Below are 23,046 nucleotides of genomic sequence, written 5' to 3' on the forward strand. Positions count from 1 at the left end.
CAGCCTTTGACAGACAAGTGATTATTAAGGCTGCGATTTCGACCTCCCCCTTGTTTAATACTGCTTTTCAAATCGCTTTGTGTTGTGCTGCCTGTAGAACGATAAGGAAAGTCTAAATTTGCTTACCGAAATTTATCTTTCCTTGAGTCCAAAGGCAGCACAAATATCCCTCCCTGAAAAAGACATTGCTTGGAAAAAACACATCTACCTAGTGTAACGGTCGCGTACACACACACACACAGGGGGGGAGGGAAGTGACCACTGCGCTCCACCCTTACCCCTGGCCCTGCCTACTTGCCTCGCGAGTCCTAATGACAGGGGACAACTGGACGGCAATCCCTAACTTGGAATAAGTGCAGGGATGACAGACAGACAAACAACAGGACGTGAACGGACCAAGTCAATACCAGGAAAGCTACAAAGTACAAAGGATTAAGCAAAGAATGGTCAGGAGAAGCCGGGGTCAAATACCAGGAGAGCAGAGAAGTACAAGAGGAGTCCTAAGAGAGTAGTCAGGTGGGAGCCGAGGTCACAATACCAGGACGGATGCGCAGTACAGGAGGATCAGGCAAAAGGATGGTCAAGGAACAGGATCAGGTAAGTATTCAGCAGTCCAACAAATAGCCAGGAACCTAGAAATTAACAGGCAACCTGTAGCCAGTAGGCTGCCTGTATTTATAGTGGGGAGTGAGGGTCATGTGACGTGGCCAGCGTCACATGACCGACAGACCAACCAGTCGAGCACCGAGTGATCAGCTCGGCGCTCAAGGCAGACTTAGGAGCAGGGAGCCACCCAGCTAGTAAAGCCGCCCTGGGAATAAGGTCAAACACAGATCCTCATTCCCAAAGCTAAGCAACAGGTCTGCGGGCGATGGGGGACCGAGTGCACCTTCGGAACCCCGTGACAGTACCCCCCCTTTTACGAGGGGCCACCGGACCCAAGACTTCAGGCGATGGCTTTTCAGGGTGTTCTAAATGAAATTTACGAACAAGTCTAGGAGCATGAACCTCCCTGGCAGGTACCCAAGATCTCTCTTCAGGTCCATACCCCTTCCAGTGAATCAGGTACTGCAAGGAATTACGCACCTTCCTGACATCCACTATTTTAGACACCACATACTCGACAGCATCATTAACAAGAACCGGCGGAGGTGAGGCTTTTGATGGTACTACCGGTTCAAAATATTTTTTAAGCAGAGATTTATGGAACACATTATGAATGTGGAATGACTCGGGCAGCTCCAACCTAAAAGATACCGGGTTAATCACTTCCGTGATCTTATATGGTCCAATAAATCGAGGAGCAAATTTTTTAGAAGTTACCTTGAGAGATAGATTCTTGGAGGACAACCATACTTTATCCCCAACCTGAAAGTTTACCCCCCTTGAACGTCTCCTATCGGCCTTGAGTTTCTGAGAACATTGAGCCTTTTCTAGGTTCGATTGAACCCGGGCCCAAACTGTGCACAGTTCGGAGGAGAGTTTATCCGGTTAGAGGAGGAGACGGACGACCCAGAATGAAAACGGGGATGAAAACCATGGTTACAAAAGAAAGGGGAGACCCCAGCGGAAGAATTGACACGGTTATTCAAAGCAAATTCAGCCAATGGAAGAAACTTCACCCATAATTGCTGGTCATCAGCAACATACGACCTCAAGAATTGTTCGACAGACTGATTAAGGCGTTCAGTCTGCCCATTACTCTCAGGGTGGTAGGCAGAGGAAAAAGACAATGAAATTTTACATTTTTGACAGAAGGCCCTCCAGAATTTGGACACAAACTGCACACCCCTGTCAGAAACAATATTATCCGGGATACCATGCAATCAAACAATTTCTTTCACAAAAATAGACGCCAGGGTTTTGGCATTCGGGAGTTTAGACAGGGGAATGAAATGGACCATCTTGCTAAACCTATCCACCACTACCCACACTACAGTCTTACCCTCCGCCGGCGGTAGGTCAGTTATAAAGTCCATCGAGATATGGGACCAGGGTCTACTGGGAATGGGTAGGGGTCGTAGGTTACCAGCAGGGCGAGTCCTAGGTGTCTTGGACCTGGCACAAACCTCACAGGCTGACACATAGGACTTGACATCCCTAGTTAGAGTGGGCCACCAATAAGATCTAGAAACCAGATCCTTAGTGCCCTCAACACCCGGATTTCCACAAAAGGCAGAATCGTGACACTCACCCAACAGCTGGAGACGAAATTGTACGGGAACAAACAACTTATCTGTTGGGGTGGATACCGGTGCCAGATGTTGTTCCGACCTAATGCGAGCCGAGATATCCTGGGTAAGAGCTGCTAAGAAGATTTTTGCTGGTAGGATGGATTCAGGTGGTACCTCAGTAGGTTGAAAAGCCTGGAAGCTCCGAGATAATGCGTCCGCCTTCACATTTTTACTTCCCTGCCTGAACGTGATGGAAAAATCAAAACGAGTAAAAAACAGAGCCCATCTGGCTTGACGGGGATTCAACCTCTTAGCAGACTCGAGGAACATAAGGTTTTTATGGTCAGTGACAACAGTTACACAATGCCTTGCCCCCTCCAGAAAATGCCTCCACTCCTCAAATGCCCATTTAATGGCCAGCAGCTCCCTATTCCCTATGTCGTAGTTCTCTCCGTGGGAGAGAATTTCCTGGAGAAGAAGGCACATGGTCTCAGATTAGTGAGGCTAGCAGGACCTTGTGAAAGGACTGCTCCTGCGCCGTCCTCGGACGCATCCACCTCCACAATAAAAGGTTTCTCCTGATCAGGCTGGATCAGAATGGGAGCGCTACTGAATGCCTTTTTTAATTTTTCAAATGAAGAAATGGCCTCAGTAGACCAATTCTCCAAATCCGCCCCTTTCTTAGTAAGGTCGGTCAACGGTTTAGCAATTACGGAAAAATTCATAATAAATTTACGATAGTAATTGGCGAAACCTAAGAACCGTTGTAAGGCCTTTAAGGATGAAGGTCTTACCCATTCCTTAATTGCTAGTACCTTACCAGGATCCATCTTGAAGGCGTGAGGAGTCAGAACATGCCCTAGAAACAGAATCTCCTGCACACCAAAGACACATTTCTCTTGTTTAGCGGATAGCTGATTCTCCCTCAACACCTCTAATACTTGTCTAACATGAGACACATGGGATTCGAAGTCAGGAGAGAATATCAAAATGTCGTCAAGATAGACAATAACAAATTTACCTAAGAACTCCCTAAGAATGTCATTCATGAAGTTTTGGAACACAGCTGGGGCATTGCTGAGTCCAAAAGGCATCACCTGATATTCAAAGTGTCCTACCGGAGTATTGAACGCCGTCTTCCATTCGTCTCCCTCCTTGATTCGGATTAGATTGTATGCCCCTTTCAGGTCAATATTGGAAAACCAGGTTGCCCCCAGGACCTGGTTAAATAAATCCGGAATCAATGGGAGGGAGTATCTATTCTGGACAGTGATTTTATTTAATCTCCGGTAATCGATACATGGCCTAAGACCACCATCTTTTTTCTTAACGAAGAAAAACCCCGCCCCCATAGGAGAGACAGAAGGTCTAATATGCCCTTTACCAAGGCTCTCCTTAATATAATCTTCCATGGCCTTGCGTTCGGGCATAGAAAGATTATAAATTCGTCCTTTAGGAAACTTGGCCCCCTCTACTAGCTCTATGGTACAATCATAAGGTCTATGGGGGGGTAGAACCTCCGGGGTTGGTGATGAGAATACATCAGAATATTCTCTAACAACAGAGGGTAAAGTATCAGACTTTACTGAGACCCCAGCCTGTACCACGGACAGGCACGAGTCACACTTAGGCCCCCATCTCACCAACTCCCCATTGGACCAATCTATAGTGGGGTTATGTAGTCGGAGCCAAGGCAACCCTAGAACCACCTCAGCAGGTAGGTTCTCCAGGACTAGAAGCGAACATCTCTCTGAGTGGCACACACCCACGGTTATAGAAATCTCCGAGGTACATAAGCTCACCGTACCACCAATAAGAGGAGTAGCATCAATAGCCATGACATGGATAGGAGTTGGTAAGGCAAACATAGGAATACCCAATCTTACAGCATACTCAGAGTCAATAAAGCTAGCCACTGAGCCAGAATCAATAAAGGCCTTACCCGGCCATTTATCTACTCCCAGAGAAATTGTAATGGGTACCGAAAGCTTACATTTAGAAAATTCAGGGTGTACCTGGTCTTTAGGTTGCCTTGCCTTAGGAGACTTGACAGAGAGGACCTTCTTAGGACACTGGTTGATCCAATGGTCAGAATCTCCACAGTAAAAGCATTCTCCACGTCTGCGGCGAAGATTCCCTCGGGTCATGCCAACCTGCATGGGTTCCTCGGTGGAGACCTCAGCATTGTCTCTGGGATAGGCCTCTGGCTGGACCACCATCGGGGAAGAGAACTGTTGTTCCTGTCGTCTCTCTCTAACCCGTCGGTCAAGTCGGACAACAAGGGTCATCATCTCCTCTAAGGTCTCTGGAAGTTGATAACTGACCAGAAGATCCTTTAATTTATCAGACAGACCTGACCTGAACTGACTCTTTAGGGCTGGTTCGTTCCATCCTGAGGGGACACACCACCTTCTGAATTGGGTGCAATAATCCTCCGCTGGTAAATTGCCCTGAACCAGTGCCTTTAGAGCCGTCTCGGCTACTAGAGCCCTGTCTGGTTCATCATAGAGGGTACCTAGGGCCTGAAAGAACCCCTCCACAGAATATAAACAACTGGCGCCAGCAGGTAAAGAGAACGCCCAGTCCTGGGGATCACCCTGTAATCGGGAAATGATAATGCCCACGCATTGACTCTCGGGCCCAGAGGACACGGGGCGCAAACGGAAGTAAAGTTTGCAACTCTCCTTAAAAGAGAGAAACTTCTTCCGGTCTCCAGAAAAGGTTTCTGGGAGCTTAATCTGGGGCTCAAAATGCGGACTGGAGGCCTGAGGAGTGGAAGAGCCTTGCCCTAACTCAAAAGAGCTGAGTTTTTCCCCTAACTCCTGCACCATCTGCGTCAGATTAGAGACATAGTCAGTCAGGGTCACCAGAGGATTCATAATACAGTGGTTATTGGGCCTGTTAATCTGTAACGGTCGCGTACACACACACACACACAGGGGGGGAGGGAAGTGACCACTGCGCTCCACCCTTACCCCTGGCCCTGCCTACTTGCCTCGCGAGTCCTAATGACAGGGGACAACTGGACGGCAATCCCTAACTTGGAATAAGTGCAGGGATGACAGACAGACAAACAACAGGACGTGAACGGACCAAGTCAATACCAGGAAAGCTACAAAGTACAAAGGATTAAAGGGGTTATCCCACTTAGCAGTTTCATACTTACCTGCTGCCACCGCGCGTTCACTTCCTGGATTCTGGCTGGGAGCGGGCCTCATCTTGATTGAAGTCTTCTCCCGGCCGGGCCGCGCGCTGGACTGAACGCGCACGCTGCCGCGCATGCGCAATGTGACTTATTTCTGGCCAGTATAGTACAGAGCCGGCGTGCGCGTTCGCAGCTCTGTACTATTCTGGCCGGGAAGAAGTCACCGTCGCGCATGCGCGGCAGCGTGCGCGTTCAGGACAGCGAGTGGCCCGGCCGGGAGAAAAGAAGAAGTCTTCTGGGCAAGCGCGACCATCGGGATCTTGCGGAAGAGCGGTGGTCGTAACCAGGGGAGACCGAGTCACAACAATAAGGTAAGTCGGGATGAATTTTCTCCTAATCGGTGGGAATTTGTTAATAAAGTATATTTACAAAAATGATCACTGTCAAATCATTAACAGATTTAACAGTGATCATTATGATGGGATAACCCCTTTAAGCAAAGAATGGTCAGGAGAAGCCGGGGTCAAATACCAGGAGAGCAGAGAAGTACAAGAGGAGTCCTAAGAGAGTAGTCAGGTGGGAGCCGAGGTCACAATACCAGGACGGATGCGCAGTACAGGAGGATCAGGCAAAAGGATGGTCAAGGAACAGGATCAGGTAAGTATTCAGCAGTCCAACAAATAGCCAGGAACCTAGAAATTAACAGGCAACCTGTAGCCAGCAGGCTGCCTGTATTTATAGTGGGGAGTGAGGGTCATGTGACGTGGCCAGCGTCACATGACCGACAGACCAACCAGTCGAGCACCGAGTGATCAGCTCGGCGCTCAAGGCAGACTTAGGAGCAGGGAGCCACCCAGCTAGTAAAGCCGCCCTGGGAATAAGGTCAAACACAGATCCTCATTCCCAAAGCTAAGCAACAGGTCTGCGGGCGATGGGGGACCGAGTTCACCTTCGGAACCCCGTGACACCTAGTGGGTGTGGACTCCTTTATAGGGGGGTTAATTAGGCTGATTTACTAATGATATATCTAATGTCCTAGATGGGAGGAGCAAGACATTAACCCCTTGTGTTGTGCTGCCTTTGGACTCATGGAAAGATAAATTTCGGTAAGCAAATTTAGACTATCCTATCTATCTATCTATCTACTTATGTACTTTAAGGAAACAGTATAGCTTAAGAAACATAAGAGCACTGACAGGCCCCACAGTATCCCGCCAGCCGGTAGAGATGGGCCAACCCCTTTAACAAACTTAATTATAATATAGTTGAATCTATACTTACAGATGTTTATTTTCTGCTTCCTAATATTAGATTTTATTCTGTGTGGAAAAATTCTCTTTTTGCTACATGGAAACCATTAACATGCTGCTGATAGATGAGTTATTGTATCTCTATTTAGCACTCTGAGTGCCTAATGGTATCCCACTGTGAATGAGCTCTGCAAATGATTGGCTCATAACACCTTATTGACCCTCCTTGTCCAAGGGCAGAGCCACACAGGTCAGCCCTGAAGCAACTGAGAAATGCCCATGACGCGGCTGAGATGTGGCCTCTGTATGGTGTGAACCATGTGGCAAGTCACAGCGGCATTCTACTAAAGGGGTTATCTACTCCTTATATTGATGACCATCAATATGCTCTGTGGAGGTCTGAAACCCCACCAATAAGCTGTTCTGCAGTAGCTCCGGCGCCAAAACTCAGCATTGCTCTGTCAGTTGTGTCAGTGGACGGAGGGGCTTACTGCAGCACTGCTCCCATTCACTTCGGTGGGAGCAGTGCTGCAGTAACCCACAAAACCACACACCTATTAACAATGAACACCAAATAATTTGTTTCAAATTAGTTAACAGAATACTGCAATGGCGTGTCTAAGCCGCGTCAAGGCCATGCCATGTGGTCATACTGTTTGAATGGCAGAAGTATAGCCACATTTTTCAAACTGATTGTTAATGGTCGCACAGTTTTGCATGTAAAAATGGTGTTTAAATGCAAAACCACAAGGTCATTAACAATTTGAAAACCCCTCTGATATGTGATAAAAATGCATGTGTGGGATCTAAATAAGGACCAGTCTATCGGCAGCCACACCAATGTGGTAGCAATATTGGTAATATGTGGTTGTGTTGAGCCCTTTAATGTGAAAGCTCTCTGTTGCACATTAGAGAGGAATCCCAGCAGCAGACACCCTCAGAGATACCTTTTGCCTTAATAGGACATATTAGCAGGTGTTGCCGTAATGGAACAACTCTTTGAAGGCTATAGACACCTTTAAGGGCATTTTTTTTTTTATTACATTGTACTAATTTTCAGCTAAAAATCATCTTTTCAATTGCTCTTAATTAAAAATTGTTATCCCCTTTCCCTGTACAGCCTTGAGATTCTCTAGTACCATGCTCTGTTTATACCACTCAGCTTACAGCTCCGTATCTCTGAACTCCATGCCTCATAAACACTTATTAGAGCTTAATTCTTATTTTACTGATAAAAATATGGCTTAAGACTCCTTTACACTGCTCCGTGGAGCAGATGATTGTCGAGAAGGAACGCTGCTCGTCAGTGAAGGAGAAAGCTGCAGTTACATGCAGCAATCTCCTCCACAGTATGGGGAGGAGTGATCGTTACTGCCATCCTTCGTCCTCATACAGTATCATTGTTTGCCAGCAGCACAGTGCTGTTTAGACGGCACCATCTGCCGACGGTAAATGATTTAGGTGACCGCACGAACGATCTTATTACATGAACATACAAAAGGCTCATTCATCTGGTAATAGAATCGTTAATGCTGTCACCTAAATCCTAATTTGCCGTCAGCAGATTGTGCTGTAATCGGCTGCAACTTTACACCAGCAAATTATGGCTAATGGTCATTCATATGACCTTTTTAAATAGGTGTTCATAAACTGTTAGTAGTTCAGAGATAAGGGCTCTACATAGCTGGCAGATAATGGCTGAAAGTGAAAGTAAGATGCTCACAGCTAGACAAGAGTTAGGCCCCTTTCACACGGGCGAGTTTTCCGCGCGGGTGCAATGCGTGAGTTGAACGCATTGCACCCGCACTGAATCCGGACCCATTCATTTCTATGGGGCTGTGCACATGAGCGGTGATTTTCACGCATCACTTGTGCGTTGCGTGAAAATCGCAGCATGCTCTATTTTGTGCGTTTTTCACGTGACGCAGGCCCCATAGAAGTTAATAGGGCTGCGTGAAAATCGCAAGCATCCGCAAGCAAGTGCAGATGCGGTTCGATTTTCACGCACGGTTGCACTTGCTAGGAGACGATCGGGATGGGGACCCGATCTTTATTGGTGATGGATCATGTGACGGACCATGTGATGAACGTAGTGACGTCATCAAAGGTCCTATTCCTCACAAAAGAAGACAGAAGAGATGCCGGCTGCGCAAACAAGTGGATTAAGGTGAGTTACATTTTTTATTTATTTTTTAACCCCTCCAGCCCTATTGTACTATGCATTCTGTATTCAGAATGCTATTATTTTCCCTTATAACCACGTTATAAGGGAAAATAATACAATCTACACAACCTTGAACCCAAACCTGAACTTCTGTGAAGAAGTTCGGGTCTGGGTACCACATTCAGTTTTTTATCACGCGCGTGCAAAACGCATTGCACCTGCGCGATAAAAACTGAACAACGGAACGCAATCGCAGGCAAAACTGACTGCAATTGCGTACCTACTCGGGCGGGTTTGCCGCAACGCATCCGGACCTTATCCGGACACGCTCGTGTGAAAGAGGCCTTAATCCTTTATGACAAAAAACGGTGAAAAGTTTTAAACTTTGAAATTAATAAAAATGATTTTTAGCCCAAAATGGGTAAAATGCAATTATACAAAAATTGCCCCAAAGGTATTCATAGTCTGTAAGCATGAAAACTTGGTTGTTCTTTGGTTACAGAGTCAATCTATTAATGGTATAAATGTACGGAATTAAAATTAAGCCATGATAAGATTGAGAGCAGCAGCTAGCCTGCTTGCTGATGGTTTCCAGGTTGCAATAACCGTTTTTTTTTTTTTACTAATATATAAATGAAATAATAAAACAATATAATATAAACAATGTGAGAAAGAGAACTGATCCTATCTACCTGATTATGGCTTACACGTTCATCCATACCATGCCTGTCATAGCGCTTCCTGGCATAATTACAATACTTTTTTACCATGCTAGGTCAGGCGATGTTTTTGAGGAACTGGTGCAAAGTTTAACTTAATAAAGTAGCATAGAATTGGTGCAGTAATGATGGAAATGCATAGAAACTGCATTACCCCTGTATGTTAGATTGCAAACAGGACTGGCCCCAGATATATATGGGCTGTTGGTTGACCATGTAACGTACCTTCAGCTTGACAGCTTACCCAGATCATCATGAGCTCCCCAAGCCTAATGGATCTCAACACCTGCTGTTCTGGTTGACTCGGCCTGGCCATGTATTACATGGTTGGCCATTCATTTGTAAGGGGCTTTTCTTTGTGAGATAACCCCTTTAAGTAGTGACAGAAATCACGTGTGCGTAACCATAAGAATAACATAAAAATAGATGAGTAAAGAGAGAACGGGGCATGCTCGAAATACTGTTATCCAAGTCTGGTGACCGGGTGACCGAGGACAGTTAACCATTGTCAGACATTTTGGAACCAATGGGCATCATTTCTTCTCTGTCTATGGGCAGAGTTGCTATCTTCTATTGGATATATCTATTACATGTACATTGTAACAAAGCCTACAGTCGTGGCCAAAAGTTTTGAGAATTACATAGATATTGGAAATTGGAAAAGTTGCTGCTTAAGTTTTTATAATAGCAATTTGCATATACTCCAGAATGTTATGAAGAGTGATCAGATGAATTGCATAGTCCTTCTTTGCCATGAAAATTAACTTAATCCCAAAAAAAACTTTCCACTGCATTTCATTGCTGTCATTAAAGGACCTGCTGAGATCATTTCAGTAATTGTCTTGTTAACTCAGGTGAGAATGTTGACGAGCACAAGGCTGGAGATCATTATGTCAGGCTGATTGGGTTAAAATGGCAGACTTGACATGTTAAAAGGAGGGTGATGTTTGAAATCATTGTTAACCATGGTGACCTGCAAAGAAACGCGTGCAGCCATCATTGCGTTGCATAAAAATGGCTTCACAGGCAAGGATATTGTGGCTACTAAGATTGCACCTCAATCAACAATTTATAGGATCATCAAGAACTTCAAGGAAAGAGGTTCAATTCTTGTTAAGGAGGCTTCAGGGCGTCCAAGAAAGTCCAGCAAGCGCCAGGATCGTCTCCTAAAGAGGATTCAGCTGCGGGATCGGAGTGCCACCAGTGCAGAGCTTGCTCAGGAATGGCAGCAGGCCGGTGTGAGCGCATCTGCACGCACAGTGAGGCGAAGACTTTTGGAAGATGGCCTGGTGTCAAGAAGGGCAGCAAAGAAGCCACTTCTCTCCAAAAAAACCATCAGGGACAGATGGACTGCTGAGGACTGGGGAAAAGTCATATTCTCTGATGAAGCCTCTTTCCGATTGTTTGGGGCATCTGGAAAAAGGCTTGTCCGGAGAAGAAAAGGTGAGCGCTACCATCAGTCCTGTGTCATGCCAACAGTAAAGCATCCTGAGACCATTCATGTGTGGGGTTGCTTCTCATCCAAGGGAGTGGGCTCACTCACAATTTTGCCCAAAAACACAGCCATGAATAAAGAATGGTACCAAAACACCCTCCAACAGCAACTTCTTCCAACAATCCAACAACAGTTTGGTGAAGAACAATGCATTTTCCAGCACGATGGAGCACCGTGCCATAAGGCAAAAGTGATAACTAAGTGGCTCGGGGACCAAAACGTTGACATTTTGGGTCCATGGCCTGGAAACTCCCCAGATCTTAATCCCATTGAGAACTTGTGGTCAATCCTCAAGAGGCGGGTGGACAAACAAAAACCCACTAATTCTGACAAACTCCAAGAAGTGATTATGAAAGAATGGGTTGCTATCAGTCAGGAGTTGGCCCAGAAGTTGATTGAGAGCATGCCCAGTCGAATTGCAGAGGTCCTGAAAAAGAAGGGCCAACACTGCAAATACTGACTCTTTGCATAAATGTCATGTGATTGTCGATAAAAGCCTTTGAAACGTATGAAGTGCGTGTAATTATATTTCACTACATCACAGAAACAACTGAAACAAAGATCTAAAAGCAGTTTAGCAGCAAACTTTGTGAAAACTAATATTTGTTCATTCTCAAAACTTTTGGCCACGACTGTACACATGATATAATGATATCGTATTGACAATTACTGGAGAAATGTCCACCTGAAGAAAATGGATGGGCCAGGACTGCGAAGCTGTTGTGTTGCTGGGATAAAGGCTTCATAACGTTACACAGCAACGGATTCTGCCCAGCAATTCCCAGGAAATTCTAAGAATCCCTGGGAGGTTTGTGGAGAAGCAAGAGATGTTTATGCAGCGACATGCTCATCTCCCCATGCTCTGAGCTATTTTTATTTTAAAGTACACCTTCCACATTCAAGGGTTAGAGCCCAAAGATAGTTTGTTGCAACTGCTGTCTAGTGAATAGGGTCACACAACCAAAAGTATGTGAACCTCTTCTAACCAGTGGTCCTGGCCCATTTCAGCCTCGCCACCTGATAAAATAAAGCATACAGCCATGCCATTTCCAAAGAGGAACCTTAGTAGATAAATGGATCCTACTGAAGAACATGGCACTGTCACACAATGCCACTTTAGTTGGTCTAATTTGGTTGTAGTGGTATCTCCATATTTAAGTAGTTATCACGCTATGTCCCCACCTTTCCGTATGCCCTAGATGTATGTCTTAAGAGGGGATCCCATGTTTGGTAACAAAGAACAGCTTTTGCTCTTTTGCTTGGACTTGGTAATACTTAATTTTCCAGGCAGAGTGTCGACCCACAACGATCAGTTACTCACAGAGCTAGCTTTTGAGACAACCACTCAAATTTAAAGTTCACAGGGGTAATCCATGTGGTTTTCCTGTACGTCTCCCGTAATATTTGTTTGTTTGCTTTATACTTTTAATTTATAGGTTTACCATTCCTTTAACTCCACTTTAATTAGGTTTGACCAGACTTCTGCAAAGTACTTGGCTGATTTCCTGTCAAATATCTTGAAGAATTGTTGGATTTCTCCATTATTCTCCATGATTGTGTTAATGGAAATATCTTACATTTTTTGATTATTAGAATTATGGATATGGTTACTTTGCATGATGCATTAGGCAGTCTGATTGCTATCATTCTTTTATGAGCAGTGTGAATCATTTATGCCTCTCACAAGAAAGAGTTTGGAGATAGAAATCTTCCTCTACTTCTTCAGCAGACTAATGACTGGCTGTTAGCCCTTCACTCTTCAGAAAAGAGCTTGTATGTCCTATGTACAGGGCAGGATCATATGAAGGACCCATCCGGCAAATGCCCAGGACTTTGCACTGCCTTTGGGACCTAGAAGGCCTCCACCCAGCCAGTTAGTGATCTTATTCAGCCAAAAAGAAGCAGTGCTTTCTCTTGACCTCTGACAGCCCATTCACAAGGTGGCGGCTGCATCGTGTCTGCGTCCCATTGTTTTCAATGGGAGGCAGCACTGCAGTCCGCGGGCCACTGGTTTAATGCTGCAACCACCCCAAGAAAAGATATGTCCCTTTTTGGCGTGGTGTCTGGATGGACATCACTTTAAGCCATGACGGATGTCTGCTCATGGTTTAGCTCTATTCAATGGACTTTGTTAAAATCCGCCATGTGAACATACGCTTAGGGGTTCTCCTTAACTCCCAAACACTTTAATTGAGAGGGCAACATGAATATATGTGACTGTGGTGGTCAGGTTGGTCTGAGACCCAGAGGTCTCCAGCCCTGTCTATGTATACCAAGTCTATCAACTATGAATGAACTGCAACAGGCTGACAGGGTCAGACTGGCCAACCACGGTACCGAACAGTTTCGGCCCAGACACTGACTCAATCTTAGACCTTATTTCTCCAAATAACCTATTGGGTTTGATTGAGAATATGTCCTATGTATATAAAGATATGATATCTATTATACAAGGTCTAGGGTGGCAATGGGTACTGTCTAACATCCCTGGAGTTTAGTGGTCAAGAGTTTATAGTATATACTTATATGGTTTATGATTACATGGTTTCGGATGATGAAGAGCTTAATAAAACTAGGGCAAGAAAGTGTGCCTCTCATTTTAAAGCGTACCTGTAGTTTCAGTAAACTTTTGATATGTTAAAGTGACATCAGAAGTTTGCCGAGACCTCCATGATCTCTAAAACAAAGGGACAAAATCGCTAATTTGCTTGACTCTCCTTGGAGATTCAAACAGAGCAATATACAGACTCATATTTTCTATTATCCCAGACACTGCTAAACCCGCCTCCGAGGATCAGCCAAGCAGAGCCAATCACAGCTGAAGGAGTACACCTTTCTGCTTACCGCTTATACCCTTTCGTTTAAGTAATCGTGGTGGTCGCAGCACCCACACAACACCTCTTAAAACTTATGATGTCATGAAGACATGTCAAAACTTTTCATAACTACAGCTACAGTTTAATCTTGTTTAATCTCCATAGGTCCAGAATTCTTTTTAGGATCACAACTTTTTTTTTTTTCTTTTACAAATCTAAGGCAGCGCCAATGAATGTAGCAATGGCAGCGTCCAAATACAATCACAACCGCAGAGAGGCAGTAAGGAATATTTGCAGCCATTTTGTCTAATCTTCTGCAGTCGCCGTATTTCATATTCATATGACCGATGAGTCCGAAGAGGTAATCTATCCTCTCAGGTCAGTTTTGCCATAAGCATGAATCCAGATTATTACCGAAACCACATGGGATCTTAATACACAAGTGGAGCAAAATGCATTAGGGAACTATTCTGACCTATTGGTAATGATACATATTGGACTTATATTGGTCAGGAAGATATAATTGCTATTGATTGCTGTTCTGCTGCTGTAAACACTCTCCTCGTTTGAAGCTAGTGAAATTCTGGACAAATACTAAAAATATGAGTTTTGACCGGAGTTGGAACCCTTCTGTAACCCCATGACTTAATATGGTGCTGATGTCTTTGCTGATCAGCCTCCATGTTACCTGACAACTTCTACCCTAGAGCCTTCTAAGGATGTTCTCCCCCTTCTTGGAAGAACTAAGGAGGCTGGTTGTAGAGTTGCTGCACAGAAATGGTGGCCTCACAGTACGTAAGACTTTAGATGTTGAAGAGGGTGTGAACACTGAGAAGAAGCTGTAGAATACAATGAATTAACATTTTGTGACCGTGTCTTATTTGCCAAATGAGCAGGTGAAAAGTGGAGAAGTAGGAGTCCACCAAAAATTTTCCAAAGCAAGATCACCACTCAACGGTATTGGCAGACGCGAAAGCAATCCCTCGTGTGTTGTCCTTTTCTCATCCACCAGAAGAAAATGCTCTGGCCTTGCACCTTTCAGTAAGGTACCACAGAAACGTACGTAGCGCTTAGTTCCGCCTCAGGCTCCTACACAAAGTACTCTAATGTAGGACCTTATTTCCCCACAAGTGGATGAAATTGTGTAGAACATTTGGTCACAAAGTCCCAAGTAACATACTGTAAAGCACCTACATAAAAAGTCAGCATGTCGTGCAGTAGTCTGACCACTCGGTTTCATGCTGTTGGCTTTTTTTTTGCAAAGAACGAAATGCTAAATCTCATCGCTGTGGCACTGGTTCTTCTGGTGGAATAGAAGAGGACTACATGCAAGGGATTTTCTGTAAGCTGGCTATCTAAAACCAGCATTACGAGGTGAGGTGCTTTTGCCTATACTGAGAAAAAGCTGAATTTAACACTTTTGCTCAGTTACACCACAAGTCGTTGTGATTTACTGGCACAAAAGCAAAGCAGTAAAGTAGGTCAATGCATAATTGATATTTCTTGTAAGCAGAGTACGGCTGGTATCACGCGAACCCATTATGTCTTTCTGCAGGAATCGGATCCTGTCCTGTGAAATCAGTACAACCTTTCTCAAGATCGGCTTTACCAATGTCACAAGATAGAAAAACAACAACTTAGGGTTGGATCTAACACCTACAGCATAAATATCTCCATGTCTTACATTTTTCCACCATTTTTGTGTTTCGGCAAAGTTTTCAAAGACAGATTGAGTTATCTGTGAGAGGTCAGGAATGGTGTTGTACAGAGCCACTGTCAAAATGACGTTGGCCTCTTCATTCTTGTAACTCTACAGATATGCCATAATTTGCCTAGCTTAGACGATGTGAGTGGTGTCACTTTTTACTTGTTTTCATGAATGTCTTGTTGATGAGAGGGCGGTATGACATTGGTATTATCATCAGTGGAACAAGGGTCTGTCCATGGGCCACAAAACCAACCAACTTCATCCATGAAAAGTGTACAAATAGAAAGCAAAATTTAAAGGATGCAAAGGTGTTGAGAAAACAAGCAAATCATGAGAAGGGAGACCTTGTAAACCCTAACGTCACATAATGCATATCATGCGTTTGTCATCTCCAAGACATAGAAATGGCAGGTGTCATACTCACATTAACCAGCAGTGTCATGGTTAATGGAGTCTTACTGCGGCTTTTTTAAGCTTGTTCTGCTCCTGGAGTCTTCTGGTCTTTTCACGGAAGCTGCTTTCGGTGGAGACTGAGCGACCTTCTGTTCGGTCTCTCCTGTGTCTGAAGATATATCAACCAAGGAAAGGAATGGGAGAGAGGGGTGGAGAGGGTGCAGGAGTTGATCTTTATCTCAAGTCTAGGTCTTCACAAGAAAGACACATACATGGAAATGGATGTAATGAGTCTGGACAATCTTACAGTTGGCACATACTGGGCGGCCACAAACATTACATCATGTCATCTTGAGGGGTGGACCAGAACGTAAGGTACTATGTTCCTTTGAAGATTATAGAGGCCAAAAGAGTAATAGTGAAACCTACAACATATTTTGAGAGCACCTATATCAGTACTGGCGCTGAATTAAACACTTGCCGAGTTTTCTGCTGTAATCAGCTTCTACTGCGTGTAAAATATCTTGGCACTGAAGCATTTTCCAACAGAATAAACCCTAACTTGGCAGTCAAAGGGCACCGATGTAAGGTGTAAGAACAAGAGCTCCTCTTCACGGGGTCTTAGCTCTGGCTACAAGAGGGCTGCCCCTCCCTTACAAAAAATAATAATATGCATCGTCACACTACAGACAATTTTTACAAGGTTTGGACCCAATAGTATCAGTCAGCCTATACTATGTCTATTACTGAGTATAATTTGCTCACCATGCTTACCTCTTATCTGGGAGATTTTTGAATCCCTTTTGACTGCCCCACGTGCCATGCCTTCCACACCTATGACCTATACCTTTGTATTCTTTAGAGAGCCATAAACATGAGCGTAACTACCAGGGTAGCAGACATAGCAATCGCTATGGGACCTATCCCTGTACTGTGACATCACTGTGTGCATTATACCTGTACTGTGACATCACCGTGTTCATTATCCCTGTACTGTGACGTCACTGTGTACATTACCACTGTACTGTGACATCACCGTGTTCATTATCCCTGTACTGTGACATCACTGTGTTCATTATCCCTGTACTGTGACATCACTGTGTTCATTATCTCTGTACTGTGACATCACTGTGTTCATTATCCCTGTACTGTGACATCACTGTGTCCATCATCCCTGTACTGTGACATCACTGTGTTCATTATCCCTGTACTGTGACATCACTGTGTTCATTATCCCTGTACTGTGACATCACTGTGTCCATTATCCCTGTACTGTGACATCACTGTGTTCATTATCCCTGTACTGTGACATCACTGTGTCCATTATCCCTGTACTGTGACATCACTGTGTCCATTATCCCTGTACTGTGACATCACTGTGCACATTATCCCTGTACGGTGATGTCACTGTGCACATTATTTCTGTACTGTGACATCACTGTGCACATTATCCCTGTACTGTGACATCACTGTGCACATTATCCCTGTACGGTGACATCACTGTGCACATTATCCCTGTACGGTGACATCACTGTGTTCATTATCCCTGTACTGTGACATCACTCTGTCCATTATACCTATATTGTGACATCACGGTGTCTATTTCCCCACTATTATTACATCACTGTGTGCCCACTATCCAACTATCATTTTCCCTGTATTGTGAAACCACTGTCTGCATTAGCTCTGTCCATTAGGAAAGCCAATCATAAGCTTTTCTGAACTCCTGCTGAGAGCGGTCATGGTGGAGTGGGGGCCCCATTCCAATTTTTGTTATGAAGCCTCATTCACACGGCTAACAGGTGGTCACGTCACAGGGTGCACTCCAAAACACAGGGTCACATCACTCTCAGGAAACGCAAACAAAATCCTCGTCCCTCTGGTTACTTACTACCAGGACCTGAGACTACCACCTAGTTCCTCACACATGAAGTCACAATTCATACCATATGTATGGTGCTGCTCCCATACTCCGCTAACACAGACTGGCGCTTCCTAAACTGGAAGCCTTGTTGGATGAGCTTCATTAACCACCCAATTGTCTGAGAATCAGAGGGAAAGACCCAACGTTCCCAGACTTTAGTTTCCCTCCCAAATACACTATTTTAGTGGAATTCTGGAAGTTCTGTTGTCCCATAACTGACATTCTGACAGCTCCGTTGCCACCTCTCTGGCACTCTGGCAGCCACACTGCCACAGTGGATATGCACATTAGACTAAGGTCAGCCAGGCCTACCGGTTTGAGTAGGGACCAGCTGACCATCTACCATGTATTGGATGCTCGGCTGATGTTTTAAAAAAAAAAAAAAAGTTGGGCATATTGATTTTTGTTCTCAAAGGAGATAAGCCAGGGGTATCCAGAAATTTCTGGACAGTCTGTAAAAATAGTCAACTTTTTTCTTGTGTCCGTGAAAAAAAAATAGATGTGTCCATGATTTTTTTTTTTTGTGTGGCTGGTGGTACTTGAGTAGATTTTTTTGGTGGTAATCATCATCACTTTACAGCTCACAGCAATTGCTGGTAGTGAGTTCATATCAGTATATTGAGCTATAGACATGCATTACTTATGAGCTTTATCATTCATTATAGTTTTCCAATTTGTCCGTAAAAAATGTTGTCTGTCTGTGATTTTTGGCATAAGTTGTCCACAAAAATAAAAAAATTCTGATTGGCAACCCTGTCGATGTGTATGGGGTGTCAGGAGGAATAGCTATTCAGCCAACAGCTATTAAATGGCCACTTTTATAGAATACAGTGGCTCGTGGAGATACCATAGCAAACAGAACATGCCATGTGCAAGAGGCCTTATTTATGGACCAATGTCCAAATTATACATTGTTTCATGGTTTCTATGGTGTCAGGTTATATTATCGCGTCAGGATAGACATAAAAGGATTGTCTTCTACAAAAGACCCGTATGCAATGGCCCATGGAAACTATGGGATCCCATTCAAGGGCTTCCATTTATGGTGCAAATGCAATATAACAAATAAACACGTTAGTTAGTCGCTATAATAAATAGTCTTCCTCTAACGAACCACGGCCTTTATCCATCATTCTGACCCTCAGTGAGAAAAAAAAGATGACGGACACTAGACTAAAAAACTTGGTGGTTACATGGTCCAGCATTGGACCAGAGCCATAATTAGGCTGCCAGTACCTTCATCATATGGCCTGATCCAATGCTGAAACACGTCACTTCCATGCTTTCTACTTTCATGTGGTTTTGATTCCTATAAACCAGATGGCATCCCAGCCATATTTTAAAATCTGGTATTAGTCATCTTTTATGGAAGATGCATATAGCAATGCTCCAAAAGAGAAGATTTTTCCAGTGATGGTCACATTCGCTGAGACACAATCCCAAGTGTTTGCGTCTGAAGTTGTCTACCATTACCCTCTCAGAGTCCAGTTGACTTGACTCTATATGCCAAATACCATAGCAGAACCCAGACAGGTGAGCTTCTGAGTCTGACCACCATCTCAGCACTACAATATTACCTTTGAGGCATGCTCTTGTTATACCTTCTACCTTTTTGTATTCTGTCATTTTTCACTTATCCATCAGATGTTCTTGAGAAAGAACGGTGATATGTTCCATCACCTGCCATATTACAGAGATATTCTAGTAGAGAATACGGTGGCACACAGGATGATATATTGCTCCATAATAAATTAATTGTCATGTCTACGAATCTTAGGGTAAGTTCACACACAGCAGAAAAATTCCACTGCCAAAATTACTGCAAATCTGTGTCCTTCATGTGGATTTTGTGGTGGATTTTACTGAGTGTCCACCACATGGAAGATAACGGACATGCCACAGAGTTAAACATTTGTAGAATTTTACCATCTATTTTGTTGTACTGTAAATTACAATACTTTCACTTTTGCAAATGGTATCAAAAGTAGGCTTGTGTTTAATGTAGGGGTTGAACCCCCAAAAAAGACCCATGAGACTCAACCCTCCCACAAGAATTTACTATTTTTTTGTCTACATGAAGCGACCATAATGGACATAGGTGCCCAAAAAAAAAACAGGAGACCTATGCAGCAAAACATGACGCAGCAAAAAAAAAAAAAAAATATTTATATATTTTTTAATTTGTTCTACCCATGACTGGATTGCAATTATTTTTCTCTTTCTATATCCATGGTTCATATTTTGCACCAGAAGTGCACTAATGTATCAGGAGATTCCAGACAAGAGTGTTAGGGGTCAATCAACTGTTGCCATCATGTTGTCCATCCTTATCACAGCACCAGTAAACATATTGAACTCATCCGTGCAAATATCGTAGAATTGATGCAGATCACTGCCATGACTTTCATAACATGATGGGAACTGTTGTTTTGAACCAGTAGGAGAACATAGTTTGGAGATCACTGCAATAGAACATCAGTTGGCAACCCACCTGATAACATTTGGAAGTCAACATATACTAGTTGACCCATGGATCATGTGAACATCTCCTTAGCTCCATGCATGATATTACTACAATAAAGCAGAACATAATCCTTGAAGGCACCATGCAACAAAAACGACAGAACCCTGGATGATCACACTCTTGTATAAACAGAACTATAGCTATGGACAGCGGCGATCATATACTAGTTTACATGATCCATGGGTCAACATCTCCTTAGCTCCATGCATGATATTACTACAATAAAGCAGAACATAATCCTTGAAGGCACCATGCACTGCTCCTGTACATCACCTAGTCCTTTTGATTAAACTGGGGCTCATGACATCAGTGGTCTCCACTCTTTATCCCCTGATTAATTTGACAAAAAGCAAATGAAATAGTTAAGATTCCGTTCTCTGTACTGAAGGACTTAAAGTCTAAGAAGTCATTTTATAACTAAAAACAGAAAAGTAGAGACGTATTCCACATTTGAAAATGTCAAAAAGTCATTAGAAAGGATTGGGAGCGTCAATGAACTTGGCGGTGCCATGCAGCACCTGAAAGGGATCTCATATGTATGTTTGCTATGGGGTCTCTACACACCGCTGATTAAATTGTTTTCAGAATCAGCACTTCCTACATCCCACACAAATTCTTGGTCAAGTAGGTAGCATGTTGGTGGAGAGCACCTTCTTTTTACCAAATCAGAAGAACCGTGTATCCACCAAAGCTTGCTGATACATGGAGAGGAATGCGCTTCTTTCTACTACTTGATAATATATTAATGTTCTTCCATGACCAATCTCAACACACCGATCCTGATAATCAATGAGCCGTGGGACTGGTTCTTATGGAGTAGGACCTCTTCACTAAGATGAATGTGAATTATCAAACCCATTCAAAAGAGTCTCATTAGTGGGGGTCCAGAAGATTGGGGCCCTACCCACCAGACTCTTAAGACATGACTCATTAGCATTTTCTAGAAGTCTATAGTTTAAATTAAAAAGATTCAAATGGCAGAGGAACTCGAAGAACCGAGCATCTACATCCCATACCTCAACAGGTCGGTCCTTCTTCCGTGGTGGTTTGTGTATAGGGGGCTGCTTCAGTATAACAATTCCACCATCATCTTCTTCATCTGAAATAATTTCCTGTGTCTCATAGGATGTGTCACTGGTTGTCTCACACTGATCCACCTCTACGGCAGTGTTTACATCAAGCTACACATTAAATAAATATGAATATAGTCAAAAGGTAAAACGCTGCATAACGAGCAGGTTATGGAATATCTGATGTTAGTCAGGTCAGTCCAATTCTCTACACAAAAAAATGAGTTTTAGTCACAAGAAGGGGCAATAACTTTGCAAACAAGGGTTATAACGTGTGATTTTGTCAAAAACAAAAAAATTATACAAACATACTTCAAAAAGAACAAAAACTACAGAACCCTGGATGGTCACACTCTTGTATAAACAGAACTATAGCTATGGACACAGAAGATCCTCTCACATTCTAGGGGAGGTGAAAATCTTCCAGGAGGCCAAAGATGATACTTTATTTTTTACATCTACGCTAAAAGCAAAGTTTTAACTGACAGTGTACAAACTAATGCAACTGGGGTGTATAGACGTTTGCACTGACTGATAAAATGGAGTTCCTCTCGTAATAAAAATATTTAACAATGTTTTTGGAAATCCTGCCCCAAAATGACGACTGCTCTTTAAATGCAATCCTATTCCAGAGTGGATAGGACTTGAGCGCAATCCAAGTCTGAATGTTGTCAAACACTTAATAACTACCATTAAATGGAGATGGGAACCTTTCCAAATATTACCCTTATTTTTCCAGACAGGGCATAAATTATGATAGAAGCCAGTAGCAATGTTAATATACTCTCCTCAACATCGAAATTGCAACACCAAGAAGGAAAAGCCATAGAGTTAGGAAAATAGAGGAACTAGCAGGTGTTGCTTAGATTTGCAGATGATTAAATTTTCAAGCACCTAGCTCCAATCTGTGGCATGTGAGAGGAACATAAAAGCCAGATTGAAAAAGTTTTTTTGTCACATGAAACCTCAAAAATCGGATCAAGTCATGTGAGATGATTATGTGATGCCTCCTGCTCGTCGTCATCCCCTTGTTGCAAATTGAGCCTGTTCCCGTGGTTGGGAGTACAACGACGCACTGGAATGACAGCAAGAGGTGCACAGAGGCGAGGGATCGTCTGATTAGAAGAATGGCGTGTAGTGATCCATTCTGTAGACTGCAAATGAAATTAGACGTCACATCTTAAGCCCTGGAGGCTGTAATGGAGCTCTATCCTCTTCAGTGATGAGTCCTGCTTTTGACTTGTGGGCAACACGATGAAGAGGCCTTCACAAGGGAACATCACACTGGTCCGACTCCCGGGATTAGCAGTAGGACCCATCTAGCCTTCAATTCAGGTACACTAACAGCTTATTACAGTGATTTGGTCATGGAACCAGTTGTGTGGCCATTTCTCCAAAGGAGATGTTTTTCAACAGGCCCACGCCCGGCCCGTGCTACTGTGAGAAAACTGCGTGACCTGAATGTGCTACCATGGCCTAGGACATCTCCAGACTTGACTCCAATAAAGCACATCTGGGACATCATTGGTCGGCAATTAAAAAGGAAGCTGCCAGCAGCGGATCTTGATGATTTCCGTACCCAAGTGCATTCAGCGTGGTAGAACATTCTTCAGACAACCATTAATAACCTCATGGATAGCATGCCAAGGCGTGTAAGTGTGTGT

At 43.7% G+C, this 23,046-nt stretch overlaps 1 protein-coding gene across 4 annotated transcripts in view; it reads right to left on the reverse strand.

Annotated features, from left to right (window-relative positions):
- The window catches only part of REEP1 (receptor accessory protein 1), a 95,188-nt gene that overhangs the window by 8,738 nt on the left and 63,404 nt on the right, over positions 1–23,046 (reverse strand). The window contains exons 8-10 of one of the 4 annotated variants that reach the window (XM_040419271.1): positions 21,329–21,471; positions 20,586–20,642; positions 15,988–16,033 (exon numbers count right to left, since the gene is read on the reverse strand). In XM_040419271.1, coding sequence (XP_040275205.1) covers positions 20,619–20,642; positions 21,329–21,471 — 167 coding nt within the window. In that variant the 3' untranslated portion in view covers positions 15,988–16,033; positions 20,586–20,618. Of the gene's footprint in view, positions 1–15,895; positions 16,034–20,585; positions 20,643–21,328; positions 21,472–23,046 lie in introns of those variants that run through there. The other 3 variants (XM_040419270.1, XM_040419272.1, XM_040419269.1) reach the window with 3 other exon arrangements.

Source organism: Bufo bufo, chromosome 2 (genome assembly GCF_905171765.1).
Source record: "Bufo bufo chromosome 2, aBufBuf1.1, whole genome shotgun sequence".
Classification (NCBI taxonomy): domain Eukaryota; kingdom Metazoa; phylum Chordata; class Amphibia; order Anura; family Bufonidae; genus Bufo; species Bufo bufo.